General features: G+C 41.6%; 1 protein-coding gene across 5 annotated transcripts in view; it reads left to right on the plus strand.

Annotated features, from left to right (window-relative positions):
* nap1l1 (nucleosome assembly protein 1-like 1) overlaps positions 1–21,873 on the plus strand; it is an 89,518-nt gene that overhangs the window by 10,271 nt on the left and 57,374 nt on the right. For 3 of the 5 annotated variants that reach the window (XM_072552077.1, XM_072552078.1, XM_072552074.1), the window contains exon 1: positions 20,754–20,868. In XM_072552077.1, coding sequence (XP_072408178.1) covers positions 20,754–20,868 — 115 coding nt within the window. Of the gene's footprint in view, positions 1–7,119; positions 7,155–20,753; positions 20,869–21,873 lie in introns of those variants that run through there. The other 2 variants (XM_072552075.1, XM_072552076.1) reach the window with 1 other exon arrangement.

The following is a 21,873-nucleotide window of genomic DNA, read 5'->3' on the forward strand; positions in this document are numbered from 1 at the left end:
GTGACTTGCCAGCTCTTCTGCTCGATACCCTGTCCGATGAAGATAAGCATACTGTATGCTGCCTTGACCACTCTTTCCACCTGTGCAGCAACCTTCAGGGTACAATGGATCTGCACTCCCAGATCTCTCTGCCTATCAACTTTTCCCAAGGCTGTTCCATTCATTGTATAATTCTCTTTAGAATTAGTCTTGCCTAAATGCATCACCTCACATTTGTCTGGATTGAACTCAGTCACTTTTCTGCCCAACTCTCCAGTCCATCTATACCCTCCTGTATTCTGACAGTCCCTTATGCTTTCTGCTATTTCACCAAACTTCGTGTCATCTTCAAACTTGCTGATCATACCAGCAGTGCCCTCTTCCAGATCATTTATGTATATCACAAGCAACAGTGGCCCCAACACTGACCCCTGTGGAACACCACTAGTCACCTTTCTCCAATTCAAGAAACTCCCTTCAACTACTACTGTCTCCTGTTGCTCAACCAGTTCTTTGTCCAGCTAGCTAGAACACCCTGCACACCATATGACTCCACTTTCTCCATTAGTCTACCATGGGGAACCTTATCAAACACCTTACTTAAAGTCAATGTGTCTGGCATCAACAGCCCTTCCATCATCTATCAACTTGGTCACTTCCTCAAAAAGCTCTGTTGGTGAGGCACAATCTCCCCTGCACAAAAGTGTTGCCTATCACTGATGAGCTCAGTACCTTCTCCAGCAATTTGCCCACCACTGACGTCAGGCTCACTGGCTTGTAGTTACCTGGAATATCCCTACTACCCTTGTACAAGGGGACAATGTGAGCAACCTTCCAGTCGTCCTCACCTGTATTTAAGGATGCCACAAAGATATGTCAGGGCCCCAGCTAGTTCCTCTCTTGCCCCTCTCAGCATCCTAGGATAGATCCCATCCGGTCCTGGGGATTTGTCCACCTAAACCTCGAGCCTACCCAACACATCTCTACATATGTCAATGTGATCCAGACTAATCGATCTTCTATCTCTAATCTCAACATTCATCATGTTCCTCTCAGTGAACACTGATGCAAAGTAATCATTCAGAATCTCACCCATTCTCTCTGGTTCAACACACAGCCTTCTTTCGTTATCCTTTAGTGGACCAATCCTTTCTCTAGTTACTCACTTGCTTCTTAATAAGAATAAAATGTTTTGGGATTCTCCTTAATTCTGCTTGATAAAGCTATTTCTGGACCCCTTTTTTAGCCAGCTTGATTCCTTGTTTAAGCGTTGTCCTACTCTTCTGATATTCTTCCACGGCCCGTTCTGTTCTTAGCTGCCTGAACTGCTATGCTCTTCCAACTCCACTAATCCAGAATCTCGTTTCCAGCATCTGTAGTCATTGTTTTTACCTAGTCCTTATGTATGCTTTCTTTTTCCTCTTGGCTAGTCGTACAATTTCTCCTGTTATCCACTCTTCACAAATCTTCAATGGGGCATGCCTATCCTGCACTGTCTTTAACCTATTTTTGAAAGCCTCCCACATCTCAAATGTGAACTTCCCTTCAAAATAGCTCTGACCTGTACAAGAAGGACAGATTGCACCTGAATTGGAAAGGGACTAATACTAGCAGGGTGATTTGCTAGTGTGCTCAGGAGGATTTAAACTAGTAAGGTGGTGGGGCGAGATGCAGGGAGGTGATGAGGAAAGAGATCAATCTGAGACTAGTACAGTTGAGGGGAAAAAAGCAAATCAAATAGTCAGAGCAGGCAGGTCAAAGCAGAGAACAAAGTAGGACTCATAAATTAAACTGCATTTACTTAAATGCAAGAGGCCTAACAGGGAAGGCAGATCATGGGACTGGGATATCATAGCAGTTACAGAAACATGGCTCAGGGATGGGCAGGACTGGCAGCTTAATGTTCCAGGATACAAATCCTACAGGAAGGACAGAAAGGGAGGCAAGAGAGGAGGAGGAGTGGTGTTTTTGATAAGGGATAACATTACAGCTGCACTGAGGATATTCCCGGAAATACATTGACAGAAATTATTTGGGTTTAACTGAGTAATATGAAAGGGATGATCACGTTATTGGGATTGTATTATAGAGCCCACCTCCATAGGGAAATTGAGAAACAAATTTGTAAGGAGGTCTGTGAGAATAATAGGGTGGTTATGGTAGGGGATTTTACCTTTCCAAACATAGACTGGGACTGCCATAGTGTTAAGGGTTTAGATGGAGAGGAACTTAAGTGTGTACAAGAAACTTTTCTGATTCAATATGTGTACATACCTACTAGACAAGGTGAAAAACTTGACTTACTCTTGGGAAATAGGCAGGGCAGTTGACTGAGGTGTCAGTGGGGGAGCACTATGGGCCCAGAGACCATAATTTGATTAGTTTTAAACAGTGATGGAAAAGGATAGACCAGATCTAAAAGTTGAAGTTCTAAGTTGGGGAAAAGGCTAATTTTGACGGTATTAGGTAAGAACTTTCAAAAGCTGATTGAGGGGCAGATGTTTGCAAGTAAAAGGATGGCTGGAAAATGGGAAGCCTTCAGAAGTCAGAGGGTTAGATAGGGTGGGCAGGGAGAGCCTTTTTCCAAATATGGTGATGGCACGCACAAGGGGGCATAGTTTTAAATTGAGGGATGATAGATATCGGATGGATGTCAGAAGTAGTTTCTTTACTCAGGGGGTAGTAAGGGTATGGAATGCTTTGCCTGCAACAGTAGTAGATTTGCCAACTTTAAGTGCATTTAAGTTGTCATTGGACAAACGTATGGACATAAATGGAATAGTGTAGGTTAGATGGGCTTCAGATTGGTACGACAGGTTGAAACAACATAGAGGGCCAAAGGGCCTGTACTGCTCTGTAATGTTCTATAAATGAGATAACGAGAGTCCAGCGACAGTTGGGGTGAGCAGAAAGGCTGATCAGTATAGGGAATGCTGGATGACTAGAGAAATTGAGGTTTTGGTAAAGAAAAAGAAGGAGGCATATGTCAGGTACAGACCAGATGCATCAAATGAATCCTTAGAGTACCAAGGTAGTAGGAGTATACTTAAGAGGGAAATCAGGAGAGCAAGAAGGGGACATGAGATAGCTTTGGCAAATAGTTAAGGAGACTACAAAGGTTTTTTTTACAATACATTAAGGACGAAAGGGTAACTAGGGAGAGAATAGGGCCCCTCAGATCAGCAAAGCGGCCTTTGGAACCGCAGAGATGGGGGAGATGCTAAACTAGTATTTTTACCGTGGAAAAGGACATAGAAGGGATAGAACGTAGGGAAATAGATAGTGATATCTTGAAAAATCTCTATATTAGAGAGGAAGTGCTGGATGTCTTGAAATGCATAAAAATAGTTAAATCCCCAGGATCTGATCAGGTTTATCTTAAAACTCTGGGAAGTTAGGGAAGTGATTGCTGGCCTCTTACTGAGATATTTGTAGCATCAAGAGTCACAGGTGAGGTGCCGGAAGACTGGAGGTTGGCTATGATGGTAAGGACAAGCCGGGGACTATTGACCAGTGAGCCTGATGTCGGTGGGCAGGTTGTTGGAGTGAATGCTGAGGGACAGGATGTACATGTATTTGGAAAGGCAAGGACTAATTAGGGATAGTCAGCATGGCTTTGTGTGGGAAATCATATCTCAAATTTGATTGAGTTTTTTTGAAGTAACAAAGAAGATTGAGGGCAGAGGGGTGGGATGTAATCTATATGGATTTCAGTAAGGTCTTTGACAAGGTTCGTCATGGGAGAGTGGTTAGTAAGGTTAGATCTCATGGCGTACAGGGTGAACTAGCCACTTGGATACAGAACTGGCTCAAAGCTAGAAGACAGGATGGTGGTGGAAGGTTGTTTTTCAGACTGGGGGCCTGCGACCAGTGGAGTGCCACAAGGATCAATGCTGGGTCCACTACTTTTCATTTATACAAATGATTTGGATGTGAGCATAAGAGGTATAGTTAGTAAGTTTGCAGATGACACCAAAATTGGAGTTGTGAACAGTGACGAAGGTTACCTCCGATTACGACAGGTTCTTGATCAGATGGGCCAATGGGCTGAGCTGGCAGGTGGAGTTTAACTTGGATAAATGTGAGGTGTTGCATTTTGGGAAAGCAAATCTTAGCAGGACTTGTACTTTAATGGTAAGATCTTGAAGTGTTGTTGAACAAAAAGACCTTAGAGTGCAGGTTTTTGAACGTGGAGTTGCAGATAGATAAGATAGTGAAGAAGGCGTTTAGTATCCTTTCCTGTATTGAGTACAGGAGTTGGGAGGCCATGTTGCAGCTGTACAGGACATTAGTTAAGCCACTTTTAGAATATTGCATGCATATCTGGTCTCCTTCTATCAGAAGGATGTTGTGAAACTTGAAAGGGTTCAGAAGATTTACCAGGATGTTGCCAGGATTGGAGGATTTGAGCTATAGGGAGAGGCTGAATAGGATGGGGCTGTTTTTCCTAGGGTGTCAGAGGCTGAGGGGTGACCTTATGTTTATAAAATCATGAGCAGCATGGCTAGGATAACTAGACAGTGTTTTCCCTGGGGTGGGGGAGTCCAGAACTAGAGGGCATTGGTTTAGGGAGAGAGGGAAAGCTATGAGACCTAAGGGGCAACTCTTTCACTCAGTGGGTGGTACATGTATGGAATGAGCTGCCAGAGGAAGTGGTGGAGGCGAGTATGATTGCAACATTTAAAAGGCATCTGGATGGGTATTTGATTAGGATATGGGCCAGATGTTGGTAGGTGGGACTAGATTGGGTTGGGATATCTGGTCAGCATGGACAAGTTGGATCGAAGGGTCTGTTTCCATGCTGTATATCTATGACTCCGACTCATCCCAGTCAAGAGGCTTTGTCATAAGTTTGCTTGCAGTAATGGATGGATGGACTGATTAGAGGTGAGGCTTGCATTGTAAATGGTGGGGAAGTTATGCAAAAGAGACATTATTGACCTGAATGAAACTGGGTTGTACTATTTTGTAAATCAGATTACCCTTTTTTAGTGCACCTTGCTCAGCTTTCTAGCATTATACATTTCATCTTTACATCTATTACTGCTCTGGTCATCTTCAACATGAATATTTGTGAAAAGCTGACATTCCTGTGATGGGCAAGACCAAGAAGCCATCCAAAGCTTGATTGCCTTGTGAATGTCAGGAGACTTCTCATGAGCTTTATGAACGTCTGGATGACACCTGTATTTTTGAGGTGTGGATTATGGAAGTGGACAGAACAGATCATTGGAAGATGAGGAAGACTATCATCATACCAATTAACTACCCCACCTACTCATGAATTGCTTTCTTCAAGCTATAAATTGTTCTTTCCTTCAATAGTGTGTAAGCTTCAGCCAATACATAAGTGGCTGGGGATCTGTGAACTTGTGAAAGTAGCTAATATCCTGTTATAGAGGCCATCAATAAGCAGGAGTTAACCCAGCTGTGAATAGGTAGCCATGTTCATGGTGTAGTTGTGGACAATGGTGACAAGTGCGACTGCACTATCTCAAGATGCAGTGTGAAGAGATTGGACGCTGATAGGAACCATCAGCTGAGCAGAGGGTCTTCACCCCTGCAGAAGATTAGCCTGAGAATTCCAGTAGAGGCAATCATGGAAACTTCCTTTGGGATGGATGACACTGTGTCTTGTCAGTTCAACTATACAGTATCTGATCATTGACACAATATTTCCTTCAACCAAGGAGGCCAATGAGTCTGAATGTCCACCTTCCCGAGCTGAAGCTGCAAAGACTGTGGAGATGCTGTAGGACTTTGTACTTTCCTATGAAAATATGGAGTACATAATTGCATTTATGACATGGTGGAATATCAGATTTTCCCAAGCATGCTAGGAAATAAAGATTAGTTTTCCTGACCTAATTCCCAACATTTTCAATGCTTTTTACTGTACATGATGTCATTTTATACTGTGAACAGATTTAAAATAGGCACTTTTCTCATTTACTATTCTAGATTTGGGGCTTCCTGCTGGTGTTTTTGTGCGCACATTAGTTTGCATAGCTACCTCCCTTGGTTAGCGTAAAGCTCTGGCTGCGTCATGCAAAGTTGTGAGTGGCTCTCTGATTTGCTTTGCTGCAGTTTGACTGATTTTTGTATTGTCACTTTTTAGTTCAGGAAATGCAGCAGCCACTGAGCAAGGTGATAATAATCAAATAATCTGTTCTGTGATGTTGATTGCGTGACAAATATTGGTCAAGATAATAAGGTTACATGCCATGCTCCCCTTTAAAGTAGTATCATCTTTGGGTCCAGCTGTCCAGGAAGTTTGCGTCTTGATTTAACATATCTCATCAGGCATGGCATCTCTGTCAGTACAGTGCATTGGAGTGTTGGCTTTGATATTTATGCTTGGCATGGGGTATGATTCAAAGGCAAGACTGCTACCAACTGAGCCATAGCTGATGCTGGAAAATGAGTAGACTGTGCCAAACAGTTGGTTACAATGTGAAATCACTTCCCTTTATTGAAAAACTTGAGTTTTTGTGGCCATAACTTCATTTTTTTTATCATTCTGCTCTGCATCCACTTTAAATCACTTCAGTTTTGTAATATCTGCTTGTGAAGAATGATTGTAGGCATGGCAAAGTGTTTAGTGGGTTGTACAGTCTGTTTATAGTCATGATTATTTTCAAACCATTTCAGTTTAGTCATCACGCTGGCATTTTCAAGCTTGACTTAACGGTTTGATTTTAGCAGTTTAAGTAGTTAAGGTGTTTCTGATTTTTGTGTACTGATTTTATGTTCTAAAGAATGTTAGTGCCCTCCAGTTGAGGGAAACGCTAATGCAATAGTTGAATCTAGCCTTCTTGAGAAATGCCTCCTTGCTTGCACAGGCATGCCAATTGTGTTCTGCTTACACTGGATTATTTATAGACTTTGTTTCATATAACAGTCTTTATTTGTAATCTATGTACAACTAGAATAACCACCTCATGCAGCACTAATGTCTCTTAAAGGCATTTCATGGTATTAAATGTTCTAGATTGTGATTCTGTATATGGCTGTTGCAGCTGCCCTGACTTGGTTGTAGTTAAATTTATGTTCAACAGAAGTTCTGAAAATCATGGAAGACTTTATAGAAAATGTACCTCTGACTTTGGGTTTTTTAAACTATAACTTTTTTCCCTTCAGGTATATCTTGTACTTAAGATGGCTGACATTAACAAGTAAGTACCTGACAACAATTACGCTTGATAATTAGTAATTTGTAGTTTTCAAGTGTTTTGTGGAAGTGATTATATATATTTTTATGCTTTAGTTCAAAGGTTCTGTGTAAATTGCTGCTCACTCCAACAGTGGAGAGGAAAAAGTCTGATATATACATGTATAGATTAAGACTTATACCATAAAATTTGAAACCTGTTTTGGGCAGAATAATGTGATTATTTGGTCATCTTGAGACATATGTGGTTCAGGATTTACAAATGAAAGCTTTCAACAATGTGATCAGTTTGGAAAAAAAGGCAAAAATTGTTTGTATTAGCTACTAATGCAACGTTTAAGACGTGGATGTTCTTATGTGCAGTAATGCACTGGAACTCCATTTATGAGGCTTTCGGAAGTAAAGAAAATCTATTTCAGCAGGACATCTGATAGGTGCTTGTGGGAAATAAACTGGTATACCCACAAAGACAGCAGGAAAATTGAGCAGACTGGATTGCTCTACATACTATTCAGGTGGATATTGAATGGTTTTCTATGTGACTCCCTGAATGGTTTTAAGAATTTGTTTATTAATATTGTACAAAGATTCCCTTCTACTGGACAATGTCACTTGAAATGCAAATGTTGTTGCATTAGAAATTGTATAATAGACATACTATTGTTTTTGAACTTCATGGAGTTTACCTCCTGAACTGTGAATAATTTGTTTTGCGGCTGAAACAAACACAAAACTGGAACAGTACTAATGAGAAATTAGGGATAATGTTAGATTCAAGGAAAGTGCATACAAATTGTCCAAAAAGAACAGCAGACCTGATTGGGAGCGGTTTAGATTTAAGTAATCACTAATTTTTAAGAATGGAAATAGTCTGCCAGAAAGCATGTAACAGACATGCCTTGGAAGTTTCTGCAATCAATTTGTACGTGAAAACAAAATGATTAGCGAAGAAATCTACCTTGAGTCTATCAGTCAGAACAGAAAAATTCACAATGGGGAACAAACAGGTGGCAGAGTATTTTGTTTTGTTTATGCTTTGCATTCACAAGGGAGAAAACTAAATGCCCCAAAAATGTTGGGGGGGGGGGGGGGGGGCACTAGGCCTCATAGAGGGGGAATTGCAGTCAGTATTTGTTGGGGAAATTGATGAATTAAAACCAGTCATCCATATCCCAGAATACTTAGAATTGCTTAGAAATAGGGGCTGCATTGGACATCAGCTTTCAGATTCTAGATTCTGGAACAGTTCTTGTAAATTGGAGGATTGTTAATGTAACTTTTTGTTTAAAAATGAGGATGAAAAACTGAATTGTAGATCAATTAGCCTGATATCTGTAGTGGAGACATATACCTAGTGTGCATTATAAAAGATTTAGCAGAGCACTATGAAAACAATGACAGGATTAGACTAACAACATAAATTTGAGGTAAATCATGCTGACCAGTCTACTTGGAATTTGAGCATGTAATTCAGGTTGGTTCAGGTGAGCTAGTGGATATGGTTTACTTAGATTTTTTTTGGAAAGCTTTTGATAAGATTCCCACAGATGAGATTAGAGTATGAAATTAGAGCATGTGGATCTATATTCCTTTATAGGCTCTTTATGTCCTTGTTACAGTTTGACAAAATTCTGTCAGAATAAATGTGGGCAACATCTTCCAGATGGAGTTGTCTAGAATCAGGAGTCACGGCTTAAGTATACAGGATAGGCCATTTAGGAATGAGCTGATGAGAAATACCTTCCACTAGACAATGGAGAACCTGTGGATTTTTGCCACAGGAAGCATTTCAGGCTAAGACAGTGTCAGAATCCTAGAGTTTTATAGTACAGAAGGAGGTTATTTGACCCATGTCCATACCAGTTCCCAAAAGAGCCAACTGGCTTGTCCCAGTCTCCATCCCTGATGAAGGGCTCCTGCCCAAAATGTCGATTCTTTTTCTTTTTTTCCCCTGCTCCTCGGATGCTGCCTGCTTTGCTGTACTTTTCCAGCATCACTCTAATCTTGACTCTAGTCTCCAGCATCTGCAGTCCTCACTTTCACCTACTTCCAGCCCTTGTCTCCGAAAACGTCTGAATTCATGACTTCCAAATGCACATCCAGCTCTGCTTTGAAGCCTTTTGTGAATCTTCCTCCACCATTATCCCAGGCAGTGCATTCCAAATTGTAACAATTGAGTAGAGCAGCTTTTCATTTCACTCCTAGCTTGCTCGCTAGCAGTCTTGGAATTGAGCCCTGGTTGGCTCTTTTCAAGAATGGTTTTGGATATTAGATTAGATTACTTAGTGTGGAAACAGGCCCTTCGGCCCAACAAGTCCACACCCACCCGCTGAAGCGCAACTCACCCATTCCCCTACATTTACCCCTTTACCTAACACTACGGGCAATTTAGCATGACCAATTCACCTAACCTGCACATCTTCAATTCCCGACTTAGGTGGCTGACTGTGTGGAGTTTGCACGTTCTCCCCGTGTCTGCGTGGGTTTCCTCCGGGTGCTCCGGTTTCCTTCCACAGTCCAAAGATGTGTAGGTTAGGTGAATTGGCCATGCTAAACTGCCCGCACTGTTAGGTAAGGGGTAAATGTAAGGGTCTGGGTGGGTTGCGCTTCGGTGGGTGGGTGTGGACTTGTTGGGCCGAAGGGCCTGTTTCCACACTACTGTTATGTTTAGTTAATCATGCAGTTCATGCTCTTGTCTGTCAAAATAATTTGCCATCGGAATCTTGAAGATTGCATAGAGGATTCGTCATCTGGTAGAAGGAAACAGACAAAAGTTGTATGGACCAGCCAATCTTTGCCTGTGTTTTGTTCTGCAAACTTGCCGCACAACCACTGAGTAAATTATTGGAAATAAGTTGACAAGTCCCTAGGTTCTGATGGATTTCACAGAGGAGTCTTAAAAAGAATTAGCCAGTGAGATTGTTGATGCATTAGTTTTAATTTTCCAAAACTCATTAGATTCTGGGAAGCTAAATGGCAGCCATTTGTGTGGTCCTGTTGCTCCTCATTATTGTATTGGGTAGGGGATATCAATTTTTACATGGCTTTGTGGCCAAGTCAGAATGAGGGATTTCGAATGTATTGCCGGTGCTACTGAATAAAGGCATTGGAGTCTAGTATTTAAAAAAAATTGTGAATTAACTGGAGAATTAGGCTGAAAGTCAGTGTTTGTTTCACCTGTGAATTATTGAAATTGGGACTGTTTCTGGAGGAGGTGGGACCTGTTTAAATTACAAATTGTACCTTAGGACTGGAACTGATCCTGACAAAGAGATTTGCGCATGCTGTTAAGGCTTAAGCTAGCTTGTGATGCAAATGGGAGGCTGCAAGAATATTCAGGTAGGAGAAAAAACAACGCTATTAATGGGAAGTACAAAAGTGAATGGCAGAATAAAATCGATTGAATGCAATTCAAAGCGTGCAGCATCTGCAACAAACTGGAGATGGCTGGGGTGGGGGGGCGGGGGCTTATTCCATAAATAGAAGCGAATAGATGTGTAATCTAGTTTAGAGCCAGGTTCCTCTTCAAGTAGTACCCATCCTGACTTAAGTTCTGTATTTTTTTTTCCTTTGTAGCTGAGTCAAGATTCCAGAACTTTCTTCTCAACTGCACTGCGGGTGTGGTTACATAGACTGCAGTGGTTGAAGAAGGCAATTTGCTACTTTGTCCCTGGGCATTTGTGGATACAGTGTTTGTTAGCCAACAATATTCATATTTTATTTTAAAAAGGCTGAAGTATGATCAAAGGTAGGACCTGAGTATTGAAGGATATTAAACCTCTAGGAAGCACAGGCAGAAAAGAAAAGGTGATAAAACTTTGTGGATAGAAATAAGGTGGGGGTGAAATCTTAGTTGTGAAGTTCTCTTCCCTGAACCTTAACTTCATTCAAGACAGCATTGGATAGATTTTTGGCAAAAGGGGGAGTCTGATTTATGGAGTACAGACAAAAGTAAAGTTGAAACTATAACCGAATCAGCCATGATCCCCTTGAATGGAGGAAGAAAAGCTAGAAGGGTTGAAAACTTACTCCTGCTAAGTCCTCTGTGGGAGTTTAGTAAACAAAATGAGACCACGTGAAAAGGGCTAGTATATTTGCATGGATTGAGGGTTAGCTGACAACAGTAGGAATAACTGGTAACTCTCTGCTTAATGATCTGACTTGCAACTGTCCACAGTCTATATCAATGATTTGGGACGTGTGACCAAATGTAATATTTCTAGCTATGTGACAAAACTAGAATAGGTTGAGAGAATGGTGCAGTGAACTTTTTTGATGTGTTTTGGACAGGCTGTGTGTTTCCCTTGCCAAGTTCTTGCTGAATCAATGTGGAGAAATGAGGATATCCACAAAAATAAAACAGAGCTGCTGAAGATTTGAAACAAAAAATAGAAATTGGTGAAACACTCAGGGTCTGAAGAGTCAATGGATTCAAACTTTAACTACTTTTTTCCCCCCGCAGAGGCTGCCAACCTGTTTTGTGTGCAATTTTTTTTTTGAGAGATTATCCACTTTAGGTAGAACAGAGTGTTGTGTATTGATGCCTTCAATGTGTGCAGTTTTGAGTCCCCTACCTAAGGTTGGGTATGTATTATTGAAGTACAGTGAAGGTTCTCCAGACTGAGTGTTGGGATGATGGGGTTGCTCTAAAGAGAGATGAAGGATTTTGGGCCTAAACTTTGGAGTCTAGGAAAAGTATCTGGTGAAACAAAAAAACTTTTATTTAAAAGGGCTAGAGTGTGTGGATTCAGAAAGGCTTTCTGATCATTGGAGATGTCTAGAATTGTGGGGTAAGTAATTTGGGATCAAGATGTGTAAGAATTTCTTCATTTGAAATGTTCTGATCTTGACCACTTCGAAGATCTGCATAAACTGATAGTGATTCCCTCTTTCCAAGGAATTGATTGAATTCTGGGCCTTTAGACTTCAACATTGTTACTCTTGCGGGTCCAGTGTTTGAGAGCTTATTATTTTGGAATATGTGCAGAGCCAGTTTAAGGTTGTCTTGAAGATAAAGCGGTTTTATAGGAAGATCAGCTGGGAAAAGGACCTTAGTTTGTTGCATACTTCTGGCTTGAAATCTAACACTCTCTTGCAAGGTTCAACTTTGTCTTGTTTTCAGAACTAGAGCGATACTCATGTTTTGATTGTTTAATTTAATGTGATGGGTAAAAATTCCTTAAGTCATCTGGTTCTTGAAAAATTGTTGTCTTTGATTTTCAACACTGGACGAATCATATGCAGGATATCAGCAAGTCACAGCTGGGATTTTTGCCTTGTATTGTAGATATTGTGTCACTGAACCACAGAGTCCAGGGCAGCATGTAGGAGTTGAGTATTTGTAAAGTGTATTGTAGATTTGTGTGTTTGGGCTCTGTAGTGAAAAAACCCTCAAGCAAACTATAAATGGGTATTTTGGTTATAGTTGGCAGAGAAAATCAGTACGCTGTCATAATCGTTTTACACAGAAATAGACCCTTTGGTTCAACTCGTCTTTGCTGATCAGACCTAGTCCCGTTTGCCTGCATTTGACCCATATCCTACTAAACTTTTTTCTATTTATCCTATCCATGCCCCTCATGATTTTATAAACCTCTATAATGTAACCCCTCCAGTTTTGCTACAAAGAAAATAGTCCCAGCCTAATCAGCCAGTCCATAGCGCTTAAACTCTTCAGTTCTGGCAATATCCTTTTAAATCTTTTCTGTGTCCTCCTGTTTTAACAACTTCCCAATAGAAGAGCAACCAGAATTGTACATAGTATTCTAAAAGTGGCCTAACCAATGTCCTGTACAGCTACAACGTGACATCCCAACTCCTTTTACTCTCTGTTCTATCCATTTTCAAGGAACAATGCACCAGCATCCCTAGATCTTTGTTTGGTAACACTATACATCGCCCTACTGTTAGGGCCCTATTTTTAAATCCTGCTCTGGATTTCCTGAGCAAAATCTAACCCATTACGTTCATCTAAATTAAATTCTATCCAGCACTCGGCTGATCTGTTCAGGGTCCTGTTGTACTCTTAGATAATCTTCACTGTCCAGTGCACCACCTATTATGGTGTCATGTGTAAACTAACTTACCATACCTCCTGTATTCACAACCAAATTGTTTATATAAAATGATGAAAAGCAGTGCACCCTACACCAATCCTTGTGGTACGCAGGCCCATTGGAAATGGCATTCCATACGATTAGATGTATCTTTAAATCAAAACCCAACTTTTTAAAAATCTGAAATGAATGAGGCAGCTTAAACAGAGGAAGCCCTAAGACTTAAGATGTACATGTGGAAGTAGGTTATTTGACCCATATACATCTAATTATCCTCCGTTCTTTTCCTGCCTTTTCTCTGTAACCCTTTTTTCTCCTTGCAGATTAAAAATCTATCCACCTTGATATACCTAAGGCCATGTCAACAGCAGTCTGTGTTAAAGAATTCCACAGATTTTATCTTCAAGAAATTCTCCCTCCTTTTAGATTCACCCTTTGTTTCTAGCCTGTCTAACAAGGAGAAGCAAATTCTCTGCATCTATCGTATCAAGCCCCCTAAAATTCTTGTTTCAGTGGGGTTGCCTCTCAATCTTTTAAACTGCGTATAGACCTGTGCTTATAAGAAAAATTCCTCCATAACCAGAATCAGCCTCGTGAACCTTCTCTGGATTGCCTGAAGGCTGTAAGGTACCTTGCTAGAAGATGGTGTTCCTCCAGCTTGCGTTGACCCTCACTGGAGGACTGCAGCATGCTCGAGACACATACTGGCATGGAAACTAGAAGCTCAGGGCCATTCTTATGGGCAGAAGGTAGTTGTTTGTTTGACAAAATGGTCAGTCAGTTTTAGTCTCCATGTTGTGCAGTTGACAACCTTTTGAGCAGCAAATACGATAGCCTAGATTCACTTGCATTCCTGAGAAAGAGCTTATGCTCGAAATGTAGACTCTCCTTCTAGGATGCTGCCTGACCTGTACTTTTCCAGCACCATGCTTTTTTAACTCTGATCTCCAGCAGCTGCAGTCCTCGCTTTTCTCTCCTAGATTAAAGTGCAAATAAATTGCTGTTTCACTTCAAAGATATTAGTGCCCTTGCACAGTGAGGAGATAAATGGGCAAACTTGCAAGCTTTGAAATTACATGGAATGTTTGGGAGTGGAGGAGGGAACCATCCCTGTGAAATGCTGACAAGGGAGGGGAAGCAAATGTTTCTGGTGGCAGAAATTATAGCTTATGAATCTTTGGGATATGGAGCTGGTGGGATTGGCATGTGCAGAACAGGCCCTTCGGCCCTCTGCGCCAACCTGTAAACTAATCTAAGCCCGTCCTCCAAACTATTCCATCATCCATGTCTTTATCTAAGGAGTGTTTTAATCTCCCTAATGTGGCTGAGTTAACTATCTTGGCAAGTAGGGCATTCCATGCCCATACCACAAAGGAAAGAACCTGCCTCTGACATCTGTCTTAAATCTTTTACCCCTCAATTTGTAACTATGCCTGTCTTGCAAGCTGATGTCATCATTCTAGGGTAGACAGTGACAGTCTTTCCCCTATCAAATCCTCTGATCATCTTGTATGTCTTGATCAAATCCCCTCTTAGCCGACTTCTCTCCAATGAGAACAGACCCAAATCTCTCAGCCTTTCCCCATAAGACCTTCCCTCCAGACCAGGCAACATCCTCATAAATCTCCTCTGCATATTTTCCAATGCTTCCACATCTTTCCTGTAATGGGGCAACCAGAACTGTACACAGTATTCCAAGCGCAGCAGCACTAGCGTTTTGTATTGTTGCAGCATGACATTACAGCTTTGAACTCCATCCCTTTACCAATAAAACCTAAGCTGCCATTTGCCTCCTTAACAGCACTACAACCTGGGTGGCAACTTTCAGGGGTCAATGTACATGGACTCCAAGATCCCTCTGCACATCCACACTACCAAGAATCTTTCCATTGACCCAGTATTCTGCCTTCTGTTGTTCTTCCCAAAGTAAATCACCTCCCATTTATCTGCATTGAACTCCATTAGCCACCCCTCAACCTAATTCTGCAGTTTATCCAAGTCCCCCTGCAACATTCTTCCACGCTGTCCACTATTCTACTGACTTCAGTGTCATCTGCTTTAGTGCATCTTCGTACCTTTACATTCCCATTACCGTTGAAGTAACGGTCAACATTCCAATCTGCCTTATTACCTCCTGTATATGTGCTAGTTTTTTTGTAATTTGTGTGAGGACCCTGAATGTTCTTTGCTAAACCTTTTTCTGTTTTTTTTTCCAAACTAAATCAGACTTAGCTCCTCTTCCTGTCAAAGTGCATAATCTCATTTTAACCACATGATCAGGGACAAAGGATGCATGGATTTAGAAGAATTGAGGGAGGTCCTTAATGCATACTTTGCATTTATAATTTGCAAAGGAGCAGGAACTAGTGGAGTCCACGGATGGGTATGTTGATATTCTAGGGCGTGACTGTTTTTGAAAACGAAGTCCCGAGGACTTGTCAGGGTCTATCACAGAATATTTAGCAAGGCAGGTGAGGAAACTGCTGGGATTTGCACAAAATCATTGTATCCTCTTTAGCCAGAGTGTCTCACACAGGACTGGAGAACAGCCAGTCTGTTCCTTTTAAGGGCAATAAGGATTATCTTGGAAATTACAAGCTGCTGAGCCTTTTGGTTATCGGGAAATTTACTGGAGAAGATTCTTAATGGTAAGGTATACTCAAATGTGGAAAAATATTGACTTAATGGCAGTAGACAGCGTGGCCTTTTGAAGGGAAGTTGTGTCACAAACTTGATTTTGAGTTTTTTGAGGAAGTGGGAAAGATAATTGAGAGCATGATGATGGATATTGACAAGGTACCTCATGGCAGGCTGGTACAGAAGGTGAAGTGGAATGGAATCCACAGTGAGCTGGTAAGATGGATTCAGAAGTCACTTGGTCATACATAGTACACATGCAAGGGTATTTTTCTGACCAGTGGTGTTTGGCAGGAATGTGTACTGGTACCCCTGTTTGCAATATATAAAGATTTTGAAAAGAATGTAGGTGATCTGATTAGTAATTTTGTGGACAACACATTGGAGAAACTGCAGGTAATGAGGATTTATCAGAGGATCCTCCAGGATAGACTGTAGGCTTGGGTGGAGAACTGGCAAGTGGAATTTAATCTGTATAAATGAGGTAATGTATGTTGAACGCCTAATGCAGAAGGAAAGTGTGCAATAAATGACAAAATCCTTTGAAGCACGAACATTGAGGGTTCTAGGCATGCAGGTCCACAGTTCCTGGAAAGTGCAAGAGAATAAGGTGGTCATGTTTTTGTTATGTCGTTGTATAGAACATATTTGGCCACACTAGAATTTTGTGTACAGCTCTCATCACTACAAGAAGGATTTGGAGAGGGTACAGAAACAGTTTAGCAACACATTCCACCCTGACCTTAAATTTACCTGGACCATCTCTGACACCTCCCTCCCCTTCCTGGACCCCTCTATCTCCATTAGTGACGACCGACTTGACACTGACATTTTTTTCAAACCCACCAACTCCCACAGCTACCTGGATTACACCTCTTCCCACCCTATCTCTTGCAAAAAATGCCATCCCGTATTCCCAATTTCTCCGCCTCTGCCGTATCTGCTCCCAGGAGGACCAGTTCCACCACAGAACACACCAGATGGCCTCCTTCTTTAGTGACTGCAATTTCCCTTCCCACATGGTTAAAGATGCCCTCCAACGCATCTCGTCTACATCCCGCACCTCTGCCCTCAGACCCCACCCCTCCAACCATAACAAGGACAGAACGCCCCTGGTGCTCACCTTCCACCCTACGAACCTTCGCATAAACCAAATCATCTGCCGACATTTCTGCCACCTCCAAAAAGACTCCGCCACCAGGGATATATTTCCCTCCTCACCCCTTTCCACCTTCCGCAAAGACCGTTCCCTCTGTGACTACCTGGTCAGGTTCACACCCCCCTACGACCCACCCTCCCAATCTGGCACTTTCCCCTGCCACCGCAGGAACTGTAAAACCTGTGCCCACACCACCTCCCTCGCCTCTATCCAAGGCCCTAAAGGAACCTTCCACATCCATCAAAGTTTTACTTGCACATTCACTAAATCATTTATTGTATCCGTTGCTCCCGATGCGGTCTCCTCTACATTGGAGCGACTGGGCGCCTCCTAGCAGAGCACTTTAGGGAACATCTCCGAGACACCCGCACCAATCAACCAAACTGTCCCGTGGCCCAACATTTCCACTCCCCCTCCCACTCTGCCGAGGACGTGGAGGTCCTGGGCCTCTTTCCTCACCACCAGACACCTGGAGGAAGAACGCCTCATCTTCCACCTCGGAACGCTTCAACAGCTTCCTCATTTCCCTTTCCCCCACCTCACCCTAGTTTCAAACTTCCAGCTCAGCCCTGTCCCTTTGACTTGTCCAACCTGCCTATCTCCTTTTCCACCTATCCACTCCACCCTCCCCTCCCTGACCTATCACCTTCATCTCCTCCCCCACTCAACCATTGTACTCTATCCTACTCTCTCCCCATCCCCACCCTCCTCTAGCTTATCTCTCCACGCTTCAGGCTCACTGCCTTTATTCCTGATGAAGGGCTCTTGCCCGAAATGTCGATTTCGCTGCTCATTGGATGCTGCCTGAACTGCTGTGCTCTTCCAGCACCACTAATCCAGAATAATCCTCTCTCCATACCAGTATACCACATCAAATACTATAGTTTCTTATTCATAGCCTTTTGCAAATTCAAGTATATCAGATCCATGACTTTTCACTTTTATCTGCCCTGCTTTCAAAGACTTGTAAATTTGTTAGGCATAATTTCTTTCGTGAAGTCTGTGTGTCTAAAATACTTTTTTAATGGATAAAAATTTCCTAATGACAGATGCAAGCTCTCTAAAAGCAAGATACTAATTTCAGAAATCTGAAATAAACAAAACCCTGGAAAAACTCCAATCTGGCAACTTTGTGAGGGGGAGATAGTCAGTCATATGGTGCAGAAACATACCCTTCAGTCCAACCAGTCAATGCCAAACATAATCTCAAATTAAACTAGTCCCACCTGCCTATTCCTGACCTGTATCATTTCAAACATTTTAAATGTTGTAATTGTGCCCATATCCACCGCTTCCTCAAAGTTCATTCCACGCTCAAAACTATATTTTTAAAAGTTGCCTTTTTTTTTTAAAATCACCTTCCCTTAAAAAAAAGTGCCCCTTGGTCTTGAAATGTCATTTTAGCAAAAAGACAACTACCATCAACTCCTATCTATACCTCTCATCAGGTCACCTCTTAACCTCCTATTCTCCATTGAAAGTGTCCCAGCCTGTTTATAACTTAAACTGTCCATATAGGGCAACAGCATGGTAAATCTCTTCAGATCCTTCTCCAGCTTGATGATCTTCCTATAACTGGGCGACCAGAACTGGACACAGTATTCCAGAAGAAGCCTCACCAATGTCCTGTACAACCTCAACAGTTAATCTCCGTCCATATTTTCATACCAGCGTCTAGATTAGAGTGGTGCTGGAAAGTACAGCTGGTCAGGCAGCATCCGAGGAGCAGGAAAATCAACGTTTTGGGCAAAAACCATTCAGGAATTCCAGGAATTGCCCGAAACGTCAATTTTCCTGCTCCTCTGATGCTGCCTGACCTGTGCTTTTCCAGCACCACTCTAATCTGGACTCTGATTTCCAGCATCTGCAGTACCCATTTCTGCTTATTTTCGTACCAGAGTCAACATTTCCTTTTCTGCAGATGGTGCCAAACCTGCTGAATTTCAGTTTTTGTGACGCATCTGATAGGAACCTATTTTATGCCACCTTCCCTTTTTTAAGAATGTGTTGGATTTGCAATTTTCCAATCCCCTGAGACTACTCCAGAATCTTAAGGATTCTTGGAGATTTGCGGCCGATGCATCCATTATTCCATTATCTCTGTAGCACTATTATTTAATATTCAAGGATGCAACCTAAAAATGAGCAGGCTGGATGAAATAGGGGCTATTTCTGCTTGTAAATGATACAAGGATAGGGCAACATTAGCTTTGAGGTGATGTGAAAATGAAGCAAGGGTGATGTGAGAATTTTCTTTTTCTTGCTGAGTAGTTAGGCTATGGAACGCACAGTCTGGAAATGTGGTGGAGGCAGCTTCAATTGAGTGAATGTGTAGTTATTTGGATAGAAATGGTGTACAAAGAAAAAAGCACGAGATTACCTAGTGCCAGTAGACTCTATGTAGGCATGATGGGCTAAAAGCTGCCCTCTACACTAATAATTCTGTAATTGGCGATGTTTAAAGATTGTCCCCTCTTGCCATTTTAAACCTGTTCGGGACTGCAGAACATGCATCTGCACTGTTGGTTGAGGAGGTTTTTCTATTCATTCATAGATTGTGGGTGGTGCTGGCTGGACCAGCTGATCCATTTGCCCTGGAACTGAGCATTATGGGCCAACTCTTGGGTCTGGAGTTGCATGTAGGCTAGGTGAGATAATGACACTTAGAAGCTAGTTAGTTGACATTAGACATCTAAAAATTCTGTTTTGTTGAATTCATATTCACAGTTAGAGGTTGCATGATTTCTTTTGAAGCATTAGTTCCCAACCTTAATCACATTGAAAACCAAGCTGTCATTCTGGCTATTATGTTAGATGCGCACTCACATCTATCAGAACATTAGCCTGAGGCTCTGGGTTACTAGTCCAGTGATACTATTGTTTCACCATGTCACCTGCAGTTGTCAGTCATGCACTGCAACCACTGTGGTGGTAGGTGGATTGGTTTAAGGTAGTGGATAGTCAGTCCAGCATCTTGTTTTCATCCTGGATGAAGTTGAAGGTATCCTGCGCTCATTCAGTCTAGAGGAGAACCATCCACCATACTGCCGTGTGCCTTGTGGATATGCTTTGAGTCAGGAGGACCTCTTAACCCTACCAGACTACCCAGCCTTTAAAAGTGGTTGGTGATAATTCGTGTACAAAGTTGCAATGGATTCTGTGTGAAATAAATGCACCTATTCTGAGTTCACTGTCTCAAGTTGTCTGTAGTCATTGTTTTTGGGATATCTTCTAACCATGAATGCTGTGTGAAGTTGTACTCTTTGCAGTTGTTGAGCATAAAGTTTTTTTAAGCCAAGATATTTTAACAAAATTAGTTTACTTTTTGCAGTGCTATTCTAATAGCAGAGGGCTTTTTCATTAAAAAACATTGTTGGTCTACTCGCATCAATAAAAATCGCAATAGCTTCCACAATGTTTTATTGGAGGGGGTCACACTTGTTTTACAATTTTGAGGTTAGAGTCACCATTTGTATGTTTATGTCATGAGGGCCACCTTTCCATATTGGAAGGCTGATGGTAGTTGGGAACAGTACTCTTCATTGCCTTGTTAAGTAAATCTTGTTGACAAGTGCTCATGTTGCCAGTTTGTGTAATCTTGTCTGAGTTTTATTCTACCTGGACAAGGAAACAGTTTTCCAATTGCACCTGATCAATTTTTTGATAAATCTGAAAACACCCTAAATGTATAAACGTGTGCCTTTGAGAACAACTTACTTGTATAGGCAAAATTACAAAAGTATGCTTTTCAATGTTGGACATTCTCTGTTATAGCAAAGAGCAGGTTGATTGTGATCAGAAAGAAGATATGGAAGACGTGGAGGATATAGAGGAAGATGAAGCTTCTGAAGATACAGATAACAAAGGTAAACATATAGCTTGAATTCACTAAAGCTGTGTCAGAAATTTAGATTTCTTCATATCTGAAGAGAAATGGCATGGAAAGACAACATTTGTCCCCCGGCTGACTTTGGAACAATCCACTACTTGATCCCTGCAACCATTTATTTTTATTTATTTCTATAAAGTACCCATCTGGTTTCTTTTCACTCATTCCTTCTGGTCATCTTGTACACTTCTATCAGGTATGCGTTTTTTTTTTCTAGGAAAGACCATACCAACTTCTCGAAACTTGTAACTAAGCTACTCCGCCCCTAGAATTAGTGCCATAGTTCTCCACCTCCTACTTGAATGCTATTCTAAAGAATAGTGTCCAGTACTGGGTTCTATACTCTGGTTGTGGTCTAACACAAGCTTTGTATTCAGCATACTTCATCTGTTTTTATTTATATTGGGCTTTAATTATAAGAACAAATATGCTATTTCATTGACACCCACAAAGATTGATGCACATGCATGACCCAGGACATTGTTCGTGTACATTGCACTTGTCTACCTATTTTGCAATCATGTCTGTTGCAAGAAATTTGTATCATCCTTGCCATCTGTGCCTCTAAGTTTGGAATCGTTGGCAAGTTAGACATTTCTAATGGTATTCTAAGTCATGAAGCAAAATGTGCAGTGCTCCAAGCACTGGTTCTTGGGTCTGATTGCTTCCTACCACCTATAGTCTGGAATATATCTAGCTACCAGAACTAACTTGTAGGAGCAGATGTAGGCCCTTTGGACTACTGAGTCAGCGCTCTCATTCAATGAGTCCAAGTCATCCATACCGACTGTTTCCCAAACTAATCTAGACCCATTAGCCTGTGTTTGGCCCGTATCCCTTTAAACTTGCCCTATCCGTATACCTATCCAAATGTCTTTTGAATGTTGTAACCATCTACCATTTCCTCTGGCTATTCATTCCCCACACAAACCAATTATCTGTGTGAAAAAACAAAAACAGATATTGCTGGAAAAGCTCAGCA

The sequence above is a fragment of the Chiloscyllium punctatum genome, chromosome 32 (assembly GCF_047496795.1).
Source record: "Chiloscyllium punctatum isolate Juve2018m chromosome 32, sChiPun1.3, whole genome shotgun sequence".
NCBI lineage: Eukaryota > Metazoa > Chordata > Chondrichthyes > Orectolobiformes > Hemiscylliidae > Chiloscyllium > Chiloscyllium punctatum.